The 16,444-nt window shown below is 51.1% G+C and overlaps 1 protein-coding gene across 1 annotated transcript in view; it reads right to left on the bottom strand.

The window, feature by feature from the left end:
* The window catches only part of GPT2 (glutamic--pyruvic transaminase 2), a 33,884-nt gene extending 18,547 nt beyond the window's left edge, over positions 1-15,337 (bottom strand). Inside the window, exons 1-5 of the mRNA XM_025920685.2 lie at positions 15,190-15,337; positions 14,709-14,972; positions 7,161-7,250; positions 4,957-5,065; positions 205-338 (exon numbers count right to left, since the gene is read on the bottom strand). Coding sequence (XP_025776470.1) covers positions 205-338; positions 4,957-5,065; positions 7,161-7,250; positions 14,709-14,951 — 576 coding nt within the window. The 5' untranslated portion in view covers positions 14,952-14,972; positions 15,190-15,337. The remainder of the gene's footprint in view (positions 1-204; positions 339-4,956; positions 5,066-7,160; positions 7,251-14,708; positions 14,973-15,189) is intronic.
* Positions 15,338-16,444: the final 1,107 nt, after the last annotated feature.

Below are 16,444 nucleotides of genomic sequence, written 5' to 3' on the forward strand. Positions count from 1 at the left end.
ACTCTGGAGGGAAACCAAGGCTGCAGGAATATCCAGCTTCAAGATGACTGAATGGGGTAAGGACAGCAGGATGGGGGACACAGCAGGAACCAGAGGGTAGCCAACCCCTCCCTCCCAGGCCCATCCCCCTGCTGGTAGGCTCACATGCTTGGCCCTAGCATGCAAGGCTATTCTTCACATGGGTGAACATTAGATAACACGTACAGAAATGCCGTCACTGGCACCAGTGGTCAGGTAAATGTTGTCTGGGTCTGCAGGCACACCACCATCTCTCCTGGTAATGTAGGCAGCCACATCTTCACGGATGCAATTGACACCCTGGCTAGCACTGTAAGAGCCTGCAAGACAGCAAACAAGACAGTGACTAGAGAGGCATGGTAACTGGTGCTATGGAGTCAGTGAAATCTATATAATTAGCTAGGGTGGGGTTGGGAAGGTCTTGGAAGGGACCCAACTCCCACTACTCTAGGCTGTGGAATGGTGGCAAGCTGTTTAATCACCTATCCGGGCTTCATCCACCCACCCTCTCATCCAACCATCCACCTGCCATCCATCCATCTGCATATTTGTTCATCTACCCCCCCTCCCCCATTCATCCACTCAGTATTCACTGAGAACCCATTATATGTCAAGCATTATTCTAGGCCCTGGCTTCCAATCAGTTAAATGTGCCCATACCTGTTTTATCCACCCTTGTGGGATTTATATACATTCTACAATAGTATAAATCATTACAGCTGGGCTTGCTATGTCTTTATCACCTCTGCCTACACACAGTTCCACAGAACCTGGAAGAATGGGTCAACGTAAAATGGCACCAGCTGCCAGCCCCAGGAGTCCAGAGCCCTGATCAGTACTAACCACAGATCCCTGGGGCTGCTGGGCATGACTCCCCTACCCCCACCCATGTCAACAATATCTTTAGGCTATCATTTGGATTAAAAATCCAGACTACCATTTACATTTAGTTCAAAAACAGGCAAAACTAATTTCCGGTGCTGGAAGGTAGAAGAACAGTGGTGACCACTCCGGGGGGGGGGGGGGGGGGGTGGTATGACTGCCAAGGGGGCACAAAGGAGCCTTCTGCAGCACTGGAAATGTTCAATGTCTTGATCTGGGTGGGGGTTACACAGGTGTGTACATGTGCAAAAACTATTTGAGCTGTACATTAATATTTGTGCATTTTACTATAGGTTTGCTATACTTCAAATAAAGAGTTTGTTGGGTTTTTCTGTTGGTTTTTTTTTTTTTTTTTTTTTTTTTTTTAGGTCAAGCCACTATGTTTTTAGAATGAATTTGGAAATAGGTAGCTGCACATGCACAAGATCTGGTAGGAGTCTCAAAATGGTGAGCTGAACTCTTTGGGGAAGTGAAGAGGAGGCTAGGGGTCAGAGGTGGGAGGCAGAGTTTTCATTCTATATCCTTTGATACCATTTACATTTTATACCACATTTAAAAAGAACCAGCCTATTCCTTCTAAGTCTACTGCAAAACCACCACCAGGAGGCAGGATGGGGCTTCTTTGGGCCTCAGTGGATATCAGTCCAGGCCCTGCACCCTGGAGGCTCTGCTGAAGAAGGCCAGGCAGGCTCTGCCTCAGCCTCTGTGTGAAACTGGCTCACACTTCCCCTCTGACAAGCTATAAAATGGAGGGGGAAAAGAGGGGAGGCTGGGCCAATTCTCTAAAGTTCACAAGGCAAACATTAACATGTATCAAATCTGGGTGGTAGGTATAAAGTCTTTTGTTAACATTACTTTGGGTATTCTGTTGCATTTGAAATATTTTGTAAATTAAAACCGTGGGGAAGTACAAATGCTGGTGTTAGAGAATTCTCCCTCTACTGAGTGACTTACTTATTGCTGAACTCCCATCCTCAGAAACTTGCTAGGGCTCTCTATTTTCCTAAGCCTTCTCTCAATGCTCTCTTCACTCCATGGGCCATTCGCCATGGGATGAAGCCTCCCCTTCCTTCTTGCCTCTAGTTCATCCACTTTCTTGAATTCCCAGGCCTTCTGCCATCCGCAAATGCCCTGTTCCAGTAGGCCATGACCTTCCAACCCTTTTCCTTTAACTTTTCTGTTATGCTCCAAACCACACTAGTCCTTCAAAGCTCTAATCTAGTCTCTCTCCAGGGGGCCTGTCATAAAGATACTGCCCCACCCCCAGCCTCTCTCCTGACCTGCAATTTCTCCAGTATTTATGAAGCCCTGCCTCCCCATCTTGAATATAAGTTCCCTGAGGGCAGGGGCCGGATTCTTCTGTGCATCTCTGCTACAGCACCTATCCCCCTGCCTGGTCTACCCCAGCTTGGGACCCACTGCCCTCAGGCTGATGGCAACCTGCCTCCCATGGCCTACAAACTGGCACCATCACCACTACCAAACTTCCCAGCCCCATCACATACCGCCCCATCCAGACCTCTTCACTTGATCACCCAGTTCTTAAACCTCAGGGCCTTTGCACACACCATTTCTTCTGATGCATTGCAGGTTCTCTATTACTCACCCTCCACATGAATTTGCTCTCAAATTCATGTATTTGCTCCTTAAACCCTCCCTGGACATTAGAATCCCTTGTTAAAGCCCCATAACTCTCTGCTCTTTCTCCAAGAACTCATGAAAACTAGAATATTTTTTGTTGTCCATTCTTTTTAATGTTTGTTTCTCCCAAATTTGACAGTGAGCTTTGTGAGCATGGAAAGTCCATTCACCTGGTTCACCAGTGTCCCTCAACGCCTAGAGCATGCTCAGGGAGGACTAGATAAGGGCTAGATTCCACCTTAATCCTACCTAAGATCCAAGATACAACTTGAGAGCGAAATTACTTGTCAAACAGATAATAAAGGAAACTCTAGTAAGAAGTAATTTTAAAGGGCATGATAAAAACATATCCAGGTGAGCTTTAAGACCTTGTATGTGTATTTAATAATCCCCACTTGGGTCAGGGTAGCCCTGGGTACTGACATTTTCTATTTCCTTTACCCTTATGGGCAGGCAGGTTGTTAGGCTGCCCAAGGCTTAGGTGACAGAGCACCACCCCCTGATGACACTGCCCTGCCCTCAGCAATGGACAGGAACTGGTAGCAACCTCCAGGGACAGGGCTTCTCCATACCTGACAAGGGGGGTTAGCACATATCTCAACCTTCTTCACAAGCCTAGGAGATGAGTACAAAGTATTTCCTAGTTCAAGGATGAGGAGAGGGGCTCAGAGAGCACCTACCTCACCTATCCTCATAAGGTCCTCAGAAAAAACTCAGTGCAGGTCCCCAAAACCCCAGAGGCCAACTTTCTTCTTGCTACAATACCCCAAGAGGAGACTCACAGGAACATGGCTTCTCAAACTCCTTTCCATAGCCTGGCTGACAGAGTTGCAAAACTTGATGAAGTTTCCTACATGAAACAAAGAACTCCTCCCCCTTCCCCAGACATTCCCACCAGACACACAGAAGGCAAACACTCCCTCCTCCTCTCTCTCCTTGCAGCTTCCAAGAGTCTTAGGCCCATGGCCAAGGGGTCTTTGAGAAGCGCCTTTGTCCTCTGGGCTGGGCAGAGGGTGCAGAAGGAAAAGAGCTTGGAGGCCGGGCCTCTGGGCTTATTGGGCAGCTCTCTACCAGCTTGTGGTTTAGGCCTTGCCACACAAGGTGCTGCCCCACACCCTACCCAGGCTGATGGGCAGGAAACAAGGGGCAGCTGGCCCCTTCCTGAGAAGGACACCATTAAGGACAGTGACCAGGGCACCTAGGTGGCTCAGTCAGTTAACCGTCTGACTTTGGCTCAGGTCATGATCTCATGGTTCATGAGTTTGAGTCCTGCATTAGGTCTCTGTGCTGATAGCTCAAAGCCTGCAGCCTGCTTCAGATTCTGTGTCTCCCTCTCTCTGCCCCTCCCCACCCTCTCAAAAATAAATAAACATTTTAAAAAAAAAAAAAAAGGACAGTAACAGACTTGGACAGAGGGCTGGTGGGGTAACCATGGCAAGGAAAGCAATCATAGGGCTCTCAATAAAGGGAAAGAGCAGAGAAAGGGAGGGGAGAGGCAGGGAGATGGCAGAGAGGCCAAAGGTAGCTGATCCTCTGCTGAACAAGCCATAAGAATCCTTCTTCCACATTCTAGAACATTTAGGCACATGTCCTAAAAAAGCTCTAAGAACAACTGTTTTTCCTGTAGTGAGGAAAGCTGGATCTCCTGTGTAGGTGCTGGGCAAAGGAATTGGGCAAAAACAAACAGAACAAAGAACATAAGATGAGAACAAAGAGCCAGAGGGCCAGAGGCTGGAAATCCATCTCAGCAGCAAAGGGAGAGAGAATATCATTTTCACATGTACAGGGGCCAACTTCTGGGGCCTCCCTCCATGGAGCCCTCTGGTGCCTGGTGTCCCCCCTCAATAAGGAGGCAAATGGCTGGACATGGGCTTCCGGCAGAGAGGACCAGAGGCTGGGGTGGCGGAAGCACAGCCAGAAGGAAGGAAGCCACCAAACAGGGGTCACAGGCATCTCACAGTACTTCCCTTCCCCCGTAACTGACTGCCACTTGCTGGATGCTGGGCAGGGGCCACAGACAGGCAAGAAGGCTAGACAAAGCCACACACTGCACCCAACTGCCTGTCAGTGAGGCCAGTCACTGGGTTAAACTCTCTCCTCTGACAGAGGGCTCAGCTATCCAAGCTGGCTCCCAGGTGTAACACCAAAACCCAGGCAAATGTAGGCTCTTGTACCTGATGTGCCCCGACTTACCAAAGAGGGCATTGACCTCACTGCCTAGCTAACAGGAGGTTAGCAGAGCACAGACAAGAAGAGGAACACTATTTTTCCCTTTACTCTGCAGGTCACCATCCCATGCACATTCACACACTCACTCACATGAATAACTCTCCATTCAGGGTCAGGGCCCTAGCCCATGCTCAGAGCACACTTTCATTTCACACCCTCTGGGACCTGGCCAGTTGGGGGCCTCACCCAGGCTGTTTCCGCCACAAGCCTGTAGGATCCTCCGGGCTCGTTTCTTAGCATCTTCTGGGAAGCTGGGGCTGTCCAACAGGTTTGGGTAGGTACAGAGTGCCATCACCTGGGGGAAAAGAGGCATGGCTGGGCTCCCAGCAACCCCCCCCCCCACCCGACCCCAGAGCCCCAGGAGGGGTAGGAAGATGACAACTCAGGGATGTGTGGCAGATGTGCTCCACAAGGGTTCCAGCTGGCAGGAGCTTGGGGGCGGGTGGGGGAGGAGCACACTGGGCTCTCATGCTGAAAGGTGGGGTACATCAGGACCTGGGCTTGGGGCCCATATGGGGTCTTCCAGAAGAGGATCCATGAGACAGAATGAGCCTGTTACTCAGTCCCTGGCACCAACTCTTCCAAAGAGGACAGTAGTCCACACACCAGGGGGCTCCTGAGAAGGGGCGAGAACTGAGCAAGCAGGTAAGCCCCAACTGACAGGAACATAGACCTCTTCCTAACTCACAGACTGACTGGCCCTGATCCCCGTGCCCCAGACCCCCTCTCCCTTTCTCACCATCATCCCCTTTCCTGGCCAGAATTGAAAGCTGGTCAGCTTTCTCATCTCTATAACAGAGAAAATCACCCTAACTTCACAAATTAAGAGGATTAATCAAGGAAATGTTTGCAAAAGTGCTGGTAAACCCCAGCTCACTGGGCAAGTCTAAGCTGGCAGCTTAGGAACTGTGCCAGGACCACTAAGGGGAGGAGGGTGCTCATAGCTCTGACCCCAGCTGGGAGACTTCAGGCAGGTGCTGGCTTCTTGGAGCCTCATTCTTCTTCATTTGTACAAGGGCAGTGACCCAGCCCTCCTCCCAGGGGCACTTGTGAAGAAGAAAGGAGATGAGTGAAAGCTGCAGGAGGCCAGCATCAGGTAGGAGAGGCTGGGCTTGCCAAGGCAGAGCAGGATTTGGGAGCATGTCAGCCAGACAGAAAGGTTGAGGCAACAGGAGCCTCTTCATGCCCAGAGTCCCAGACATGTGTGGGGAACATCTTTTGCCTCTCCCCTTCAAAGCTGCATGATTCCAGGACAACCAGGGCCCCCCAGCCTCCTCCTGCCTCCACTTCCCTGGCTGAGCTGCTCTATTTGGTCTGATCCATTTCTCCATCTTGGGCCCAGTTTGGGGTCTCTTATATTCACAGTCAGCTGGCATGCTCCTGAGGTTAGCAGCAGTGGCCACAGCAGGGGAGGCCAATGGATGTCCTTCAGGTCAGTGTCAGCCTCGGTTCTTTTCCTCATACACTATGTGTGCTCCCTGAGCTAAGGTCCCCCAGCACCCCCACAGCCCTCCACCAAGAGCTGGGCAGGGTTGCCCCTCCCTGTATCGCCCCTGCAGCAGGAGACACAGGCTGAGAAAAGAACTGGGGACTTCAGTGCTCAGCTTCCCTGCCTGCCTGACCCTGTGAACCTTAATCACACAAGGACCATATTTTGCTCCAAAAAGGGCCCCAATTCTCCTCTAGGAAACAGCTTTCATCACAGCTGGTCTCCAGTCTCTGTTCAGGAGGCCCTATGGCATTCTCACACCCTATTTTTACCCCTCCAGCCCATCAATCCCACAATTTGAGCTCATGCAGCATCCTTGTGGTTGGTGCTCAAACTGAAACATTAAAACCTGTCTCCCGGAGACCTCAGGAGCAAGCTGGGTCACATCAGCAAGGCAGCCAGGAGAGCAGCAGCTGAGAGTGATCACCAACCCCACACTCTCCTGCTGGGCTAGGGATGAGCGTTTTACACTCATCATTGCACTGAGACCCCCAGCTGTGCTCCAAGGCAATGCTCTGGTGATCTCCACTTGCTCAAAGCCACACAGCTGGTAAATGGCAGAGTTAACACTTAAACTCGGGGTGTCTCACTTGGGAAGCTGTATCTGGACTCCCACATACCACCTCCCAGCCCATTGGGACTCTACCTCTCCAGGCTGCCTCTCTGATGCCCTCATCAACCAAGCTCCAAATTCAGTATCCAAGACCATGGACCGTGGAAAGGCATGCCTGGGAGCCTTGTACACTAGAGTAACCCCAAAATGAGTCTAGGAATTCTAGACAACTTTGGAAGGAGAAGAGGTTGAAGGAGAGACCCAGGGGACATCAGAGAAATGGGCTGGCTCTACCAGTCTCTAGTTCCTTGCTCTCCCAGCAGCTTCTCCTCCTGAGGGCCAGCTTACCTGTCGGAGGAAGGTTATTGGCTGCTGGCCCATGGCCTGGGCATCCCCAATGTTGGCACGGATGACCTCAGTGAATGGTTTCTTGATACCCTGAATAGAGAGAAGGCAACAGGTGGTTACTTGGAGACTGTCAGATCCTGGATTCCAGAGGCCAAGCAATGCCCCCACAGGATATTAATAAACACTCCTAATTTGAGCCTTAGCAGGTGTCCGGCATAGTGCCAAGCCCTTGACATGGCTAGCCCCATTTAACCTTAACCACCACCCCCATGAAGAAGAACTAGTATTAATCTCATTTTACAAATGAGGAAAATGAGGCTTCAAAGGTTAAGAAACTTGCCTGAGGTCACTCCAAGATCACTCTTCCTAACCACTATGCTCACTGCGCAGCACCACCCCCCCTCCTTCTGAGAAGGCTGAAAGAGCTCTCCAGGGCTGCCACAGCACCCTGAGGCAGCTGCAGGTCCAGGGCCAGCCAGCTGTGGCCTGGGAGGGATGCCTAAAAGAGGGCCTTGGGGCAAAAGTGGTGGAAGGCAGGGGTCAGCAGCAGAGGCTGCCAAACATCAGGGAGAGGCTCCCACTACTCGTCCCCAAGTGCAGCTCCACCTTGACAGCCTAAATAGCAGGGGCACTAAGGCCACCTCCCCTCCAGAAGACCCCAATCAGCAGGGACCTCTCAGGTTGTTCCCCTGCAACCTGACTTTGCAGAATAAAAAATGTGGGTTGATTTTTACTTTAAAAAAAAAAAAAAGGCATCAGGGATGGAAAGACTGGCTGATGAGAAAACTCATGGCCACTGCCTGAACAATGTGTTCAGCACAGAAAGGAGGTCCCAGAGAGGAGGAACTCAGAGACCTCACCAACGGCAACGTCACTGGGGGTGACTGAAGGGGTCAGTCCTGGCTGATGTAAAGGGGAAAATGCACTTTGGATGGAGCACTGTGGGGATCTAGAAATGTGGGGATTCCACAGAGCTCCTTGATAAGTCCAGAATTAGCCATTGGAAGAGTAAGAATCAGTAGCAGGTTCCAGGACCTCCCAGAGCGGCTGAAGGATTATCCAAGACAAACAGTACAAAAGCACTTGGCAGAGTACAAACATCATCATCTTACAAAGCCGGACCAAGGACGAGGCTGAGAGGGTCGTGGTGGAGGAAGAAGGAGGTGGGGCAAGGAGGTGGCAGGACCGAGGGGTGGCCTGGGTAGAAGGCCTGGCCACCTTCCCATCTCCAGCTGCCCTTTCCTCAAGGGCATGCTAAACACAAATTTTAAACATACAATTCTATGGCTTTGACGCTTCTCTCCATTTCACACAATGTGTGAATAAAAGCACCTTTAGAAAACTTCCCCCTTTTTAAAATCAGTAATGTATACTTTAAGTAAAAAACAGTGGCACACAAGTTTTCCTGACCCTCATCTGCCACCCCTAAGACCCTCCTCTATAGAAATTCTCTGGCTGCTCTGGAGCAAAGAGGCATGGGTGGCTGAGGAGGGTGTCCCATAAATGGCCCTAGACCTTCATAAACAGGGCTTGATAAGTCTCCAAAAGCTTCTGTGGGGGCAAGCTCCCTTTTAATTCCCTTGTGTTCCTTCTGCGGAGCTCTTTGGAGGTGGCCAATATGGAAAGAGGTCCCAGGGTGAATGGGAGAAGCAGCCAAAGGGTCCTGAGGGCCAAGGCATGGGGTGACACCACCCTCTGCTCCAGGGATAGGACAGGAGTGAGAGCACGCACCTTAGAGAGAGGCAGTGAGACATGCAGCCTCAGGGCTTGCCCCACAGATGGGAGGCAAGAGGCTGGGGATGGGGGAGGGACCCAGGCCATTGTGTGCAAAGGGGCAGGCCTGACCCAGCCCTTGGCACTGGCCTGGGCTCCTGGCAGAGGTCCCTCTATCAGCCGGACTGAATTGCATAGTTCTCAAGGCTCAGTAAGCTGAACACAGGTGATTTCCATGGTATGGGCATAGTCCATTCTTTGGTAGGGAGTAACTCGGTCACGGTCGAGGGCCAAGAACAAACATGCAGCTGCGGGCCCTCAGCCAACCCAATGCAGGGAGGGAATGATGCCTGGAACAGAGCGCTGGATGTCCCTTTCCCGTGCCCTCCCTCTGCACTGCTCAACCAATTCAGGGCCTGCTGACAAGGAACCTGGGAACACTGAACATCTTTCTTGGGTCTGGGTACCCACAGACCCCAGACACTTTGCTGTGATGGATGTTTTGGGGGGTGGGGTGGAAAACTGGCTCCCGTGAATGGGCCTGCCCAAAAGGCCACCATATAGAGGAAACTTCTGGGCAGACTTCTGTATCTGGACACTCAAGATCTACATGGAATGGGAAATACCAAGGAGCAAGGGACAGACTCCTGCTCACAGTGACTCATCCAGGTCTGACAGGCACACCCAATGCTAACCTTGCTTCAGCCCTGCCCAGGAGCCTGCCAGGTCAGCACTAGCAACCTAGTTTCCTCTCACAGTATCCTAGAGCCCATCTAGATAATCCACCTGCATATATTCAGCCCAGAGCTGCCTCCCTGTGCAGCAATGAGATGAAGGTCCCACCCAGGGGAGCTCCTTTCCCAACATTCAGCTTAGGTAAGGATCAGGGGAGTAGGCCCCTGGGTTCTTAGGGATGCATATTTCAGCAGGTGTTAGCAGGGAGAAAGAAAGATTATCATTGTCTTCCCTGCTTACAGGCCTAGCATCACCATGAGGGCTGAAGGGATGCCAGATGATTTTTTATTTTGAGAGAGAGAACAGGCAAAGAGAGAGAGAGAGAGAGAGAGAGAGAGAGAGAGAGAGAGAGAATCCCAAGGAGGCTACAGAGCCTGATGCACAGCACAGAGCCTGATGCGGGGCTCAAATTTACAAACTGTGAGAAACCTCAGCTGAAATCAAGAGTCGGACGCTTGACTAAGCCACCCAGGCACCCTGGATGACAGATGATTCAAACAGGCACATGGCAGTTTCCTTGAGTGAGTGATGGCTCCTGTCATTTCATGTGACATGTGGGTGGAAAGGCTTGGTAGGACAGTTTTTCCCCAGATAATTTCCTTCTCATTCAACAAATACTTATGGATTGCCCATGCCCAGTGACAGGAATGAGCAAAACAGGAGATACTACCACCCTTCAGAGCCCAGGCTGGTAACGAATAACACGTGGGTTCAGGAAAGGGCGAGAAGGCACAGCAAGTACCAGGCCAGGAACACCATGTGAAAAGACCTTCAGGCGGTGGACAGGACTAGGGCAGGCAGGAAGTCCTACAGACAGCCCCAGAAGGAGGCCCCAGAGACAAACTCAAACCAGTCCCCACTGTCCCTGAAAACAGGTGCATTTCACAAGTGAGGAAACTGAGACTCAGCACTGGGTCTGGTCCCAACCATTGTGGAAAGACAAACAAAGCTAGAAGAAACCCAGCTGAAGCTATAAATGCCCACAATTAAGAGACTAGATGGGAGCTCCAACGGCTGAGTTTCCTAACCACGAAAGCAGGGAAGGCTGGGTGTAGGCTTCTGAACTCTGGGGGTCTGTGGGAGGGTCAACCATAGAAACTGAGACTCACAGGGCAGAAGCAGGGATGAAAGATGAATGAGCTCCAAATAGGATAATTCATGACAGCAAGGCTAAGGCCCAGGAAAGACAGAGCAAACCCCACAGAATGCACATTCCCAGACCCAAAGAGGTTCAGCACGAAGGCAAGGACAGGGGTCCATTGGTGCCTCTCCTCAAGCAACTCTCATTAGTTTGAGAAAACGGCTCTTAAGAGTTCTAACTGGCTTCTAGCTGTTTTCAAAGCATTGTTACAGACATTGCAAACTAGGCTTTAGGAGAAATATTTTAGAAAGGAATAAACTGAGGCCAAGGTAGTCTGAAAGACCTGTCTGAGGCCCACAGCACATAAAAGCAAAGCCCAGGGTGTAGGTCTATGATGACTTGAGCAGGGTGGGTGGTAGAGGGTTCATCCTATTATAAGCCCACACTACACATTTATTTTATTTATCTTTATTTTTTGTTTTTTATTTTTGAGAGAGAGAGAGCATGCGTGCATGCCCATGCACAGTGGGGGAGAGGCAGAGAGAGAGAGACACACACACAGAATCCAAAGCAGGCTCCAGGGCTTGAGCTATCAGCACAGAGCTTGACACAGGGCTCAAACCAATGAACTGTGGGATCATGACCTGAGCTGAAATCAGATGCTTAACCTACTGAGCCATGCAGGTGCCCCATCTTTATTTTAGAGAGAGAGCATGCACGCAAGTGGGGGAGAGAGAGAATCCCAAGCAGGTTCCACGCTCAGCATGGAGCCCAATGCAGGGCTCGATCCCATGACTCTGGCTGGGATCATGGCTTGAGCTGAAATCAGGCATTGGACACTCAGGCGCCCCTACCTACACATTTATTTTAAAGTAGCATCTAAACTCTGAAGAAAATGACCAATTAGATTTCACCACCTGTGCTTGGAATAGCCAGGGTTTTCAATCTTAGTTCTTAGCTGACTATAACCATGTGTTATAGCACCCCCCATTTTTTACCAGGGTTTAGATGAGCACACACTGATGTTAACAGTCATAACCAGTTTTTCCCTCTATTTATGAATGTTTTGCCTCAACTGTATGTATTTTACAAATAGAAGTAAAGCCATTCCTCTGTCTCTACTTGTGCCAACTTCCTCCCCTCCTGCAGTAAAGGAAAAAAGAAGTAGGTTGAGGAAGAACTGACAGATCTTTTCAAAACTCCTGCTAATTGCAGCTTATTTTTAAGTGCTGCTCCCAGCTAACAGCACGATCTGAAAAGCTAACAGTGTCCCCCCCTTGGAGCTGCTGTCAGGGAGAAACAAGGCCTCCCTGAGAGCACACAGACTGGACTGGAGAATGGAGCCTTTCATACCCACTTAGCCAACCTCCCCCCTCCTTCAGGCTTTCCTGAGGATTCTCCCCTCTATCACAGAAGGAAGAAGGATGGGACTCACCCATGAAGCCACCCCAAAGTCAAACACCAGAACCATGTGTCCAGCCAAACAGTGGGTAGTGTTTGCAGAGCACATGGTGAAATAATTCCATAAGGTAGCATAATGGCCAGGACACCTTCAGATGGACACGATGGTACAAAAGTCAGGGCGGGGGACTTTGGGCCCACAAGCCACCTCTTTCCTCTTATAGACCAGGGAAACCAAAGCCCAGAGAGCATAGGAGATTCACCCCAAGTCACCCTACTCCCTGCAAACCCTTGCTCATCCCATCTCTACCCAATCAAACCCTTTATAACATCAGTCCTGTTTCGGTCACTGCAATACAAAACAGAGGTAGAAAAAAAAATGAAGCTGTGCCAAGCCCAGCCCTCTCCCCACCCCCCCCCCCCACCCCCACCCGGCATGCCAAAAAAGACTGGGAAAATATGGCTCTCTCAGAAGGCGCCCTGTGTAAGCTAGTAAAGTGGACAGAGGTGGTCTCCCAAAATGAAAGGTTTAGGTGAGGCTATGCCAGCTTGGTCGAGCTACGTCTCCAGCACCTAGACTGGGAAACAGAGACTCGGATGAAGTGAGAATAAAACACGAAGAGATGGGCTTGAATGAAAACACCAGACGATGCAAAGTGGACAGAAAACACCTCAACTCACTCAGGAGTAGGCCATGGGAGTGTAGGGTGTCTATACCAGAAATCACAGGTGTTTCTGGCTTAAATGACCAATAAATTTGTCCACCTCAATCATGGAACCATACCCTACTGGAAACCCTTGATAGTTCCCCCACTTCACACCACAAAACTTTGCACCATAAAGTCCTGAGCCCAGCACCCAAGACTCTAGTCCCCCTTTTCTGTTTCATTCATCTCTCATATGCCCCTGCCATAGTGCTCTTCCAACAGCACCATCCCCTTCCACAAATGCCCAGAATTTCCCAACCTTCTGTCTTTGCTCACAGCCCTGCTCCCACATGGAATGCTCTTACATTTTTCTCTGCTAAAAAATCCCACCAATCTTTAAAAAATTGGGGGAGGAGAGGCTCGGGCCCAGAGAACCGTATGGCAGTCAACCTCCTGAAGGCAAAGACAGGGCCCCTTTCTGTCCTAATCATCCTCCTACTTCATGAAGCCCACAACCAAGCTGTTATTTAGCAAAAGATAGATAGGGATAATCCCTGGAACCCCTACCAGCTCTGGAATCCGAGAAATTAGCTGTAAAGTGATAAACCAGGAACAATCTAATCTCAGCTTTGTTTTAACAGGAAGACTGTTGTCTCCAGAACCGTCGCCTCCAGTCAGCCAGATATCAACAAGAAGGAGAGCAGCAAAACTCATGTTTTCTGCCCCTGGCCCATAGAAACTGAGCCAGCCTCCTTTAAGCTAAACCCCAATCAAACCCCTACCCAAGGAGTCAGAGGGAGACACTGGACTCTGATTTGTCCAGCTCATTAATTTCAGTCAGGAGAACTGGGCATTCCACCATAGCTTTTTCCCATGCATTCAAGGGACAGTAAGTAATCAACTTGCCCCTCAGTCATCCAGTTCTAGTGCCTCTGAGAGCAAGATCAAGGAACCCACCCCCACCCCCCCCCCCCCGGGTTAGAACTATCTTAAGCAAGCAGCTATTTCATCAGATCTTACAAATCTTAGCAGTGTTTACATTTTTTTTTTTTTACATTGCCCCTCTTGACATGGCCTCCTAAATTCCACTCAGATTAGAACTGGTGTCCTACAGGGGCATCTCTCACAAACACCCAGTCACCCGGTTGGAAGGAGGGAGAAATCACCTCTGGGGATGTGGTCACTTTACAGCAACTATAAACTAAAGCCATGATCCTAGCCAGCCAGCCACTGAGATGAAAAAAGTCCCAGAGCCATCCTACCAAGGCCCCAAAGGCCCAAGATTTTGACTACTCATTAGGGACGAATATGTCCTCAGAAAACAAAATGTGGTGGCTAATCAAGGTTCCAGTGAGGGGCCTAAAGGAAGGAATTGTTCAGGTCCTCCTCCACACCTCCACTCTTGTCATGAAATCATTACTGGCAGAATGACCCAAAAGGTCTCAGATGGAAAGGAAAGGCTTTGGGAACAAACCCAAGTCTTAGAGCCTTCCTCCTTCTCCTCCAACCTAACTTGATATCCTTCCCACCACTCTCATCCAGCACCTCCTTACACCGCTCCTCCCTTTTACTTTCTTCAAAGCACTATTCACTATCTGAAATTCTCGTCTATTTTTCTACTGCTTGTTGTTGCTCTCCCCCCATGGATCTTGGTTTCACTCGGGTAGGACAGTCACATAACGTGCAGTGCCTGGCACTACAGTCGCTCAGTTACAACTGATGAATTCAGTTCAACAAGTGAACGGTATCTAAGGGCCTTACTTTGTGCCAGGTGCCCGGCACTACTGGATGAAGGGATGGGAGATGGACATTCTTCTTTTAGCCAACTAAGGAGCTGGCCACTGGGGTGGGAGTAAGTCAAGCGGGTGGACCCCAGGCGCAGGCAGCTACTGCTCTCCCCCTACCCCACTTCAGCTCCCCTTGGGCCCTACTAGGGCCCTCCCACCCCGCTAGCCCGGCGCCCGCACTCACCCGCTGCAGCTCGAGCTCTATCTCACCGGCCTTGAGCACGATGGGTCCCCGCACCGCGTACTCCACAGCCTTCACCTGCGGGTTCATGGACTCGAGCGTCAGGATGCGCTCGCGTCGGCTCCGCTCCGGCCGCACCTTGAGCACCGCGGAGGCCTCGGCGGCCGCGCTGCTCTGACTACGGCCCCACGGGCCTGGAGTCCGAGGGCAACAGCCCAGCCGGACCAGTGCCGCTGCCCGCTGCATCGCGCGCCCGCCCAGGAAAACCTTGGCACAAAAAGAAAAAGAACGAACACGTCGTGCACAATCCAAGGCAAGCACCAGTGCCCCCGCCCCCAAACCCAGCCAAGGGCCTTTTCAGCGAGCAGTGCCAGCCTGGCTCCGGGGCTGGGTGCCCATCCCCCGGCGACTCGGACCCTCCACCGCGCCACTGCAGAGCCTAGCAGTTTTGCAAAAGCTGCACCTAACGCATGCATCAACGTGCCTGTCGCCACCGCCTGGCCACCCCTCGCCGCGCCCCGCTAGCGCGCGCGCTTAAAACTGGTCCCGGGCTCCGGCACCAGCAGCCGCATCTCAGCGCCCCAAGCCCGCACAGCCCGGCCCCCAGCGATCGCACACCCACAGCCGGCGGATCCGCCCCGGGCCTGCCCACTGACTCCTGGGCGTTGTAGTTCCCCAGTCTGCTTCCGGAGCTGGTGTGGCGGACTGGATCAACTACAAGTCCCAAAGTGCCCCGCGCCGGCCCGATTCGGGGCCGGGCAAGAGGCGGGAACGGTCTTCGGAAGCTGCCCGAGTGGGAGGGGGCAGCCTCTTTGTCCTCGCTGAGGGTGCTGAGAGTTGGGCTGCGGCCAGAGTTGGGCTGGGGCCAGCCAGGGGCTGTTCTTTCAGCCTTCTGCGAATTTAGAGCTATTTGCAGCGTCTCCTTGGAGGGCATCCCGCCTTCCCACAGCCCCTCCCCCCACTACCCAATACCTGCGAGGAGGCAGGCTGAGAGATGGTGCAGTCCTCGTCCGGAGTTTCATCATCCAGGGCCCTACAGTGGCTGGTAGGTTAGGAGTTTGGGACTTCACTGCCACTCTTACCCCTTCTGAATGTGGGTTTCCTTGTTAGAAAAGCGGAGGTCTGAACCTAGATTTTAAGAGTTATTGTGAGAATTAAAGGATTAGCACCTGGCAGGTACCAGGTGGTCAGGCTTTTCCTGACTACTCCATCTGGAGTCTTTCCCCACCGTCATTGCCTCTTTATTTCCTTGCAAGCATCTGAAATTATCATATTTATATATTTCTTACTGACTTGTTAAGCTCCATTCACCATGTAAGCTCAAGAAGGGCAGTTTTCTTTGTTCATCCTATTCATATGGCACCTGTAAAGTTTCCTGGCACATAGTAGGCACTAGTAAATATTTGAAGAATGACTGCTCAGCATAGGATAGCTATTATTTTTGGCAAAGATATTAACAGGCAGAGGCACCCTGGCTCCCTGAGGGTGGGCAAGAATAGGACTGGAAGACACCAGGTCTAAGACCCCAAAATCCAGGGAGTATGTGAGAAAAGTCACTGTCCCTCTCTGGGCCTCAGGTTCTCTATCTGCAAAGTAAATTGGATTAAGTAACCCGTAAGGTCCCTTCCCATCTTGGAAACACTGCCTAGGTTCTTTTCAGGTAGAAAAACAGCCCAAAGCTCCCTCACCCCAACAAACACACACACTCACAGTAGATGTGTGAAAGTAGGAGTGGGGGG

Source organism: Puma concolor, chromosome E2 (assembly GCF_028749965.1).
Source record: "Puma concolor isolate L17-30 chromosome E2, mPumCon1.1.hap2, whole genome shotgun sequence".
Classification (NCBI taxonomy): Eukaryota; Metazoa; Chordata; class Mammalia; order Carnivora; family Felidae; genus Puma; species Puma concolor.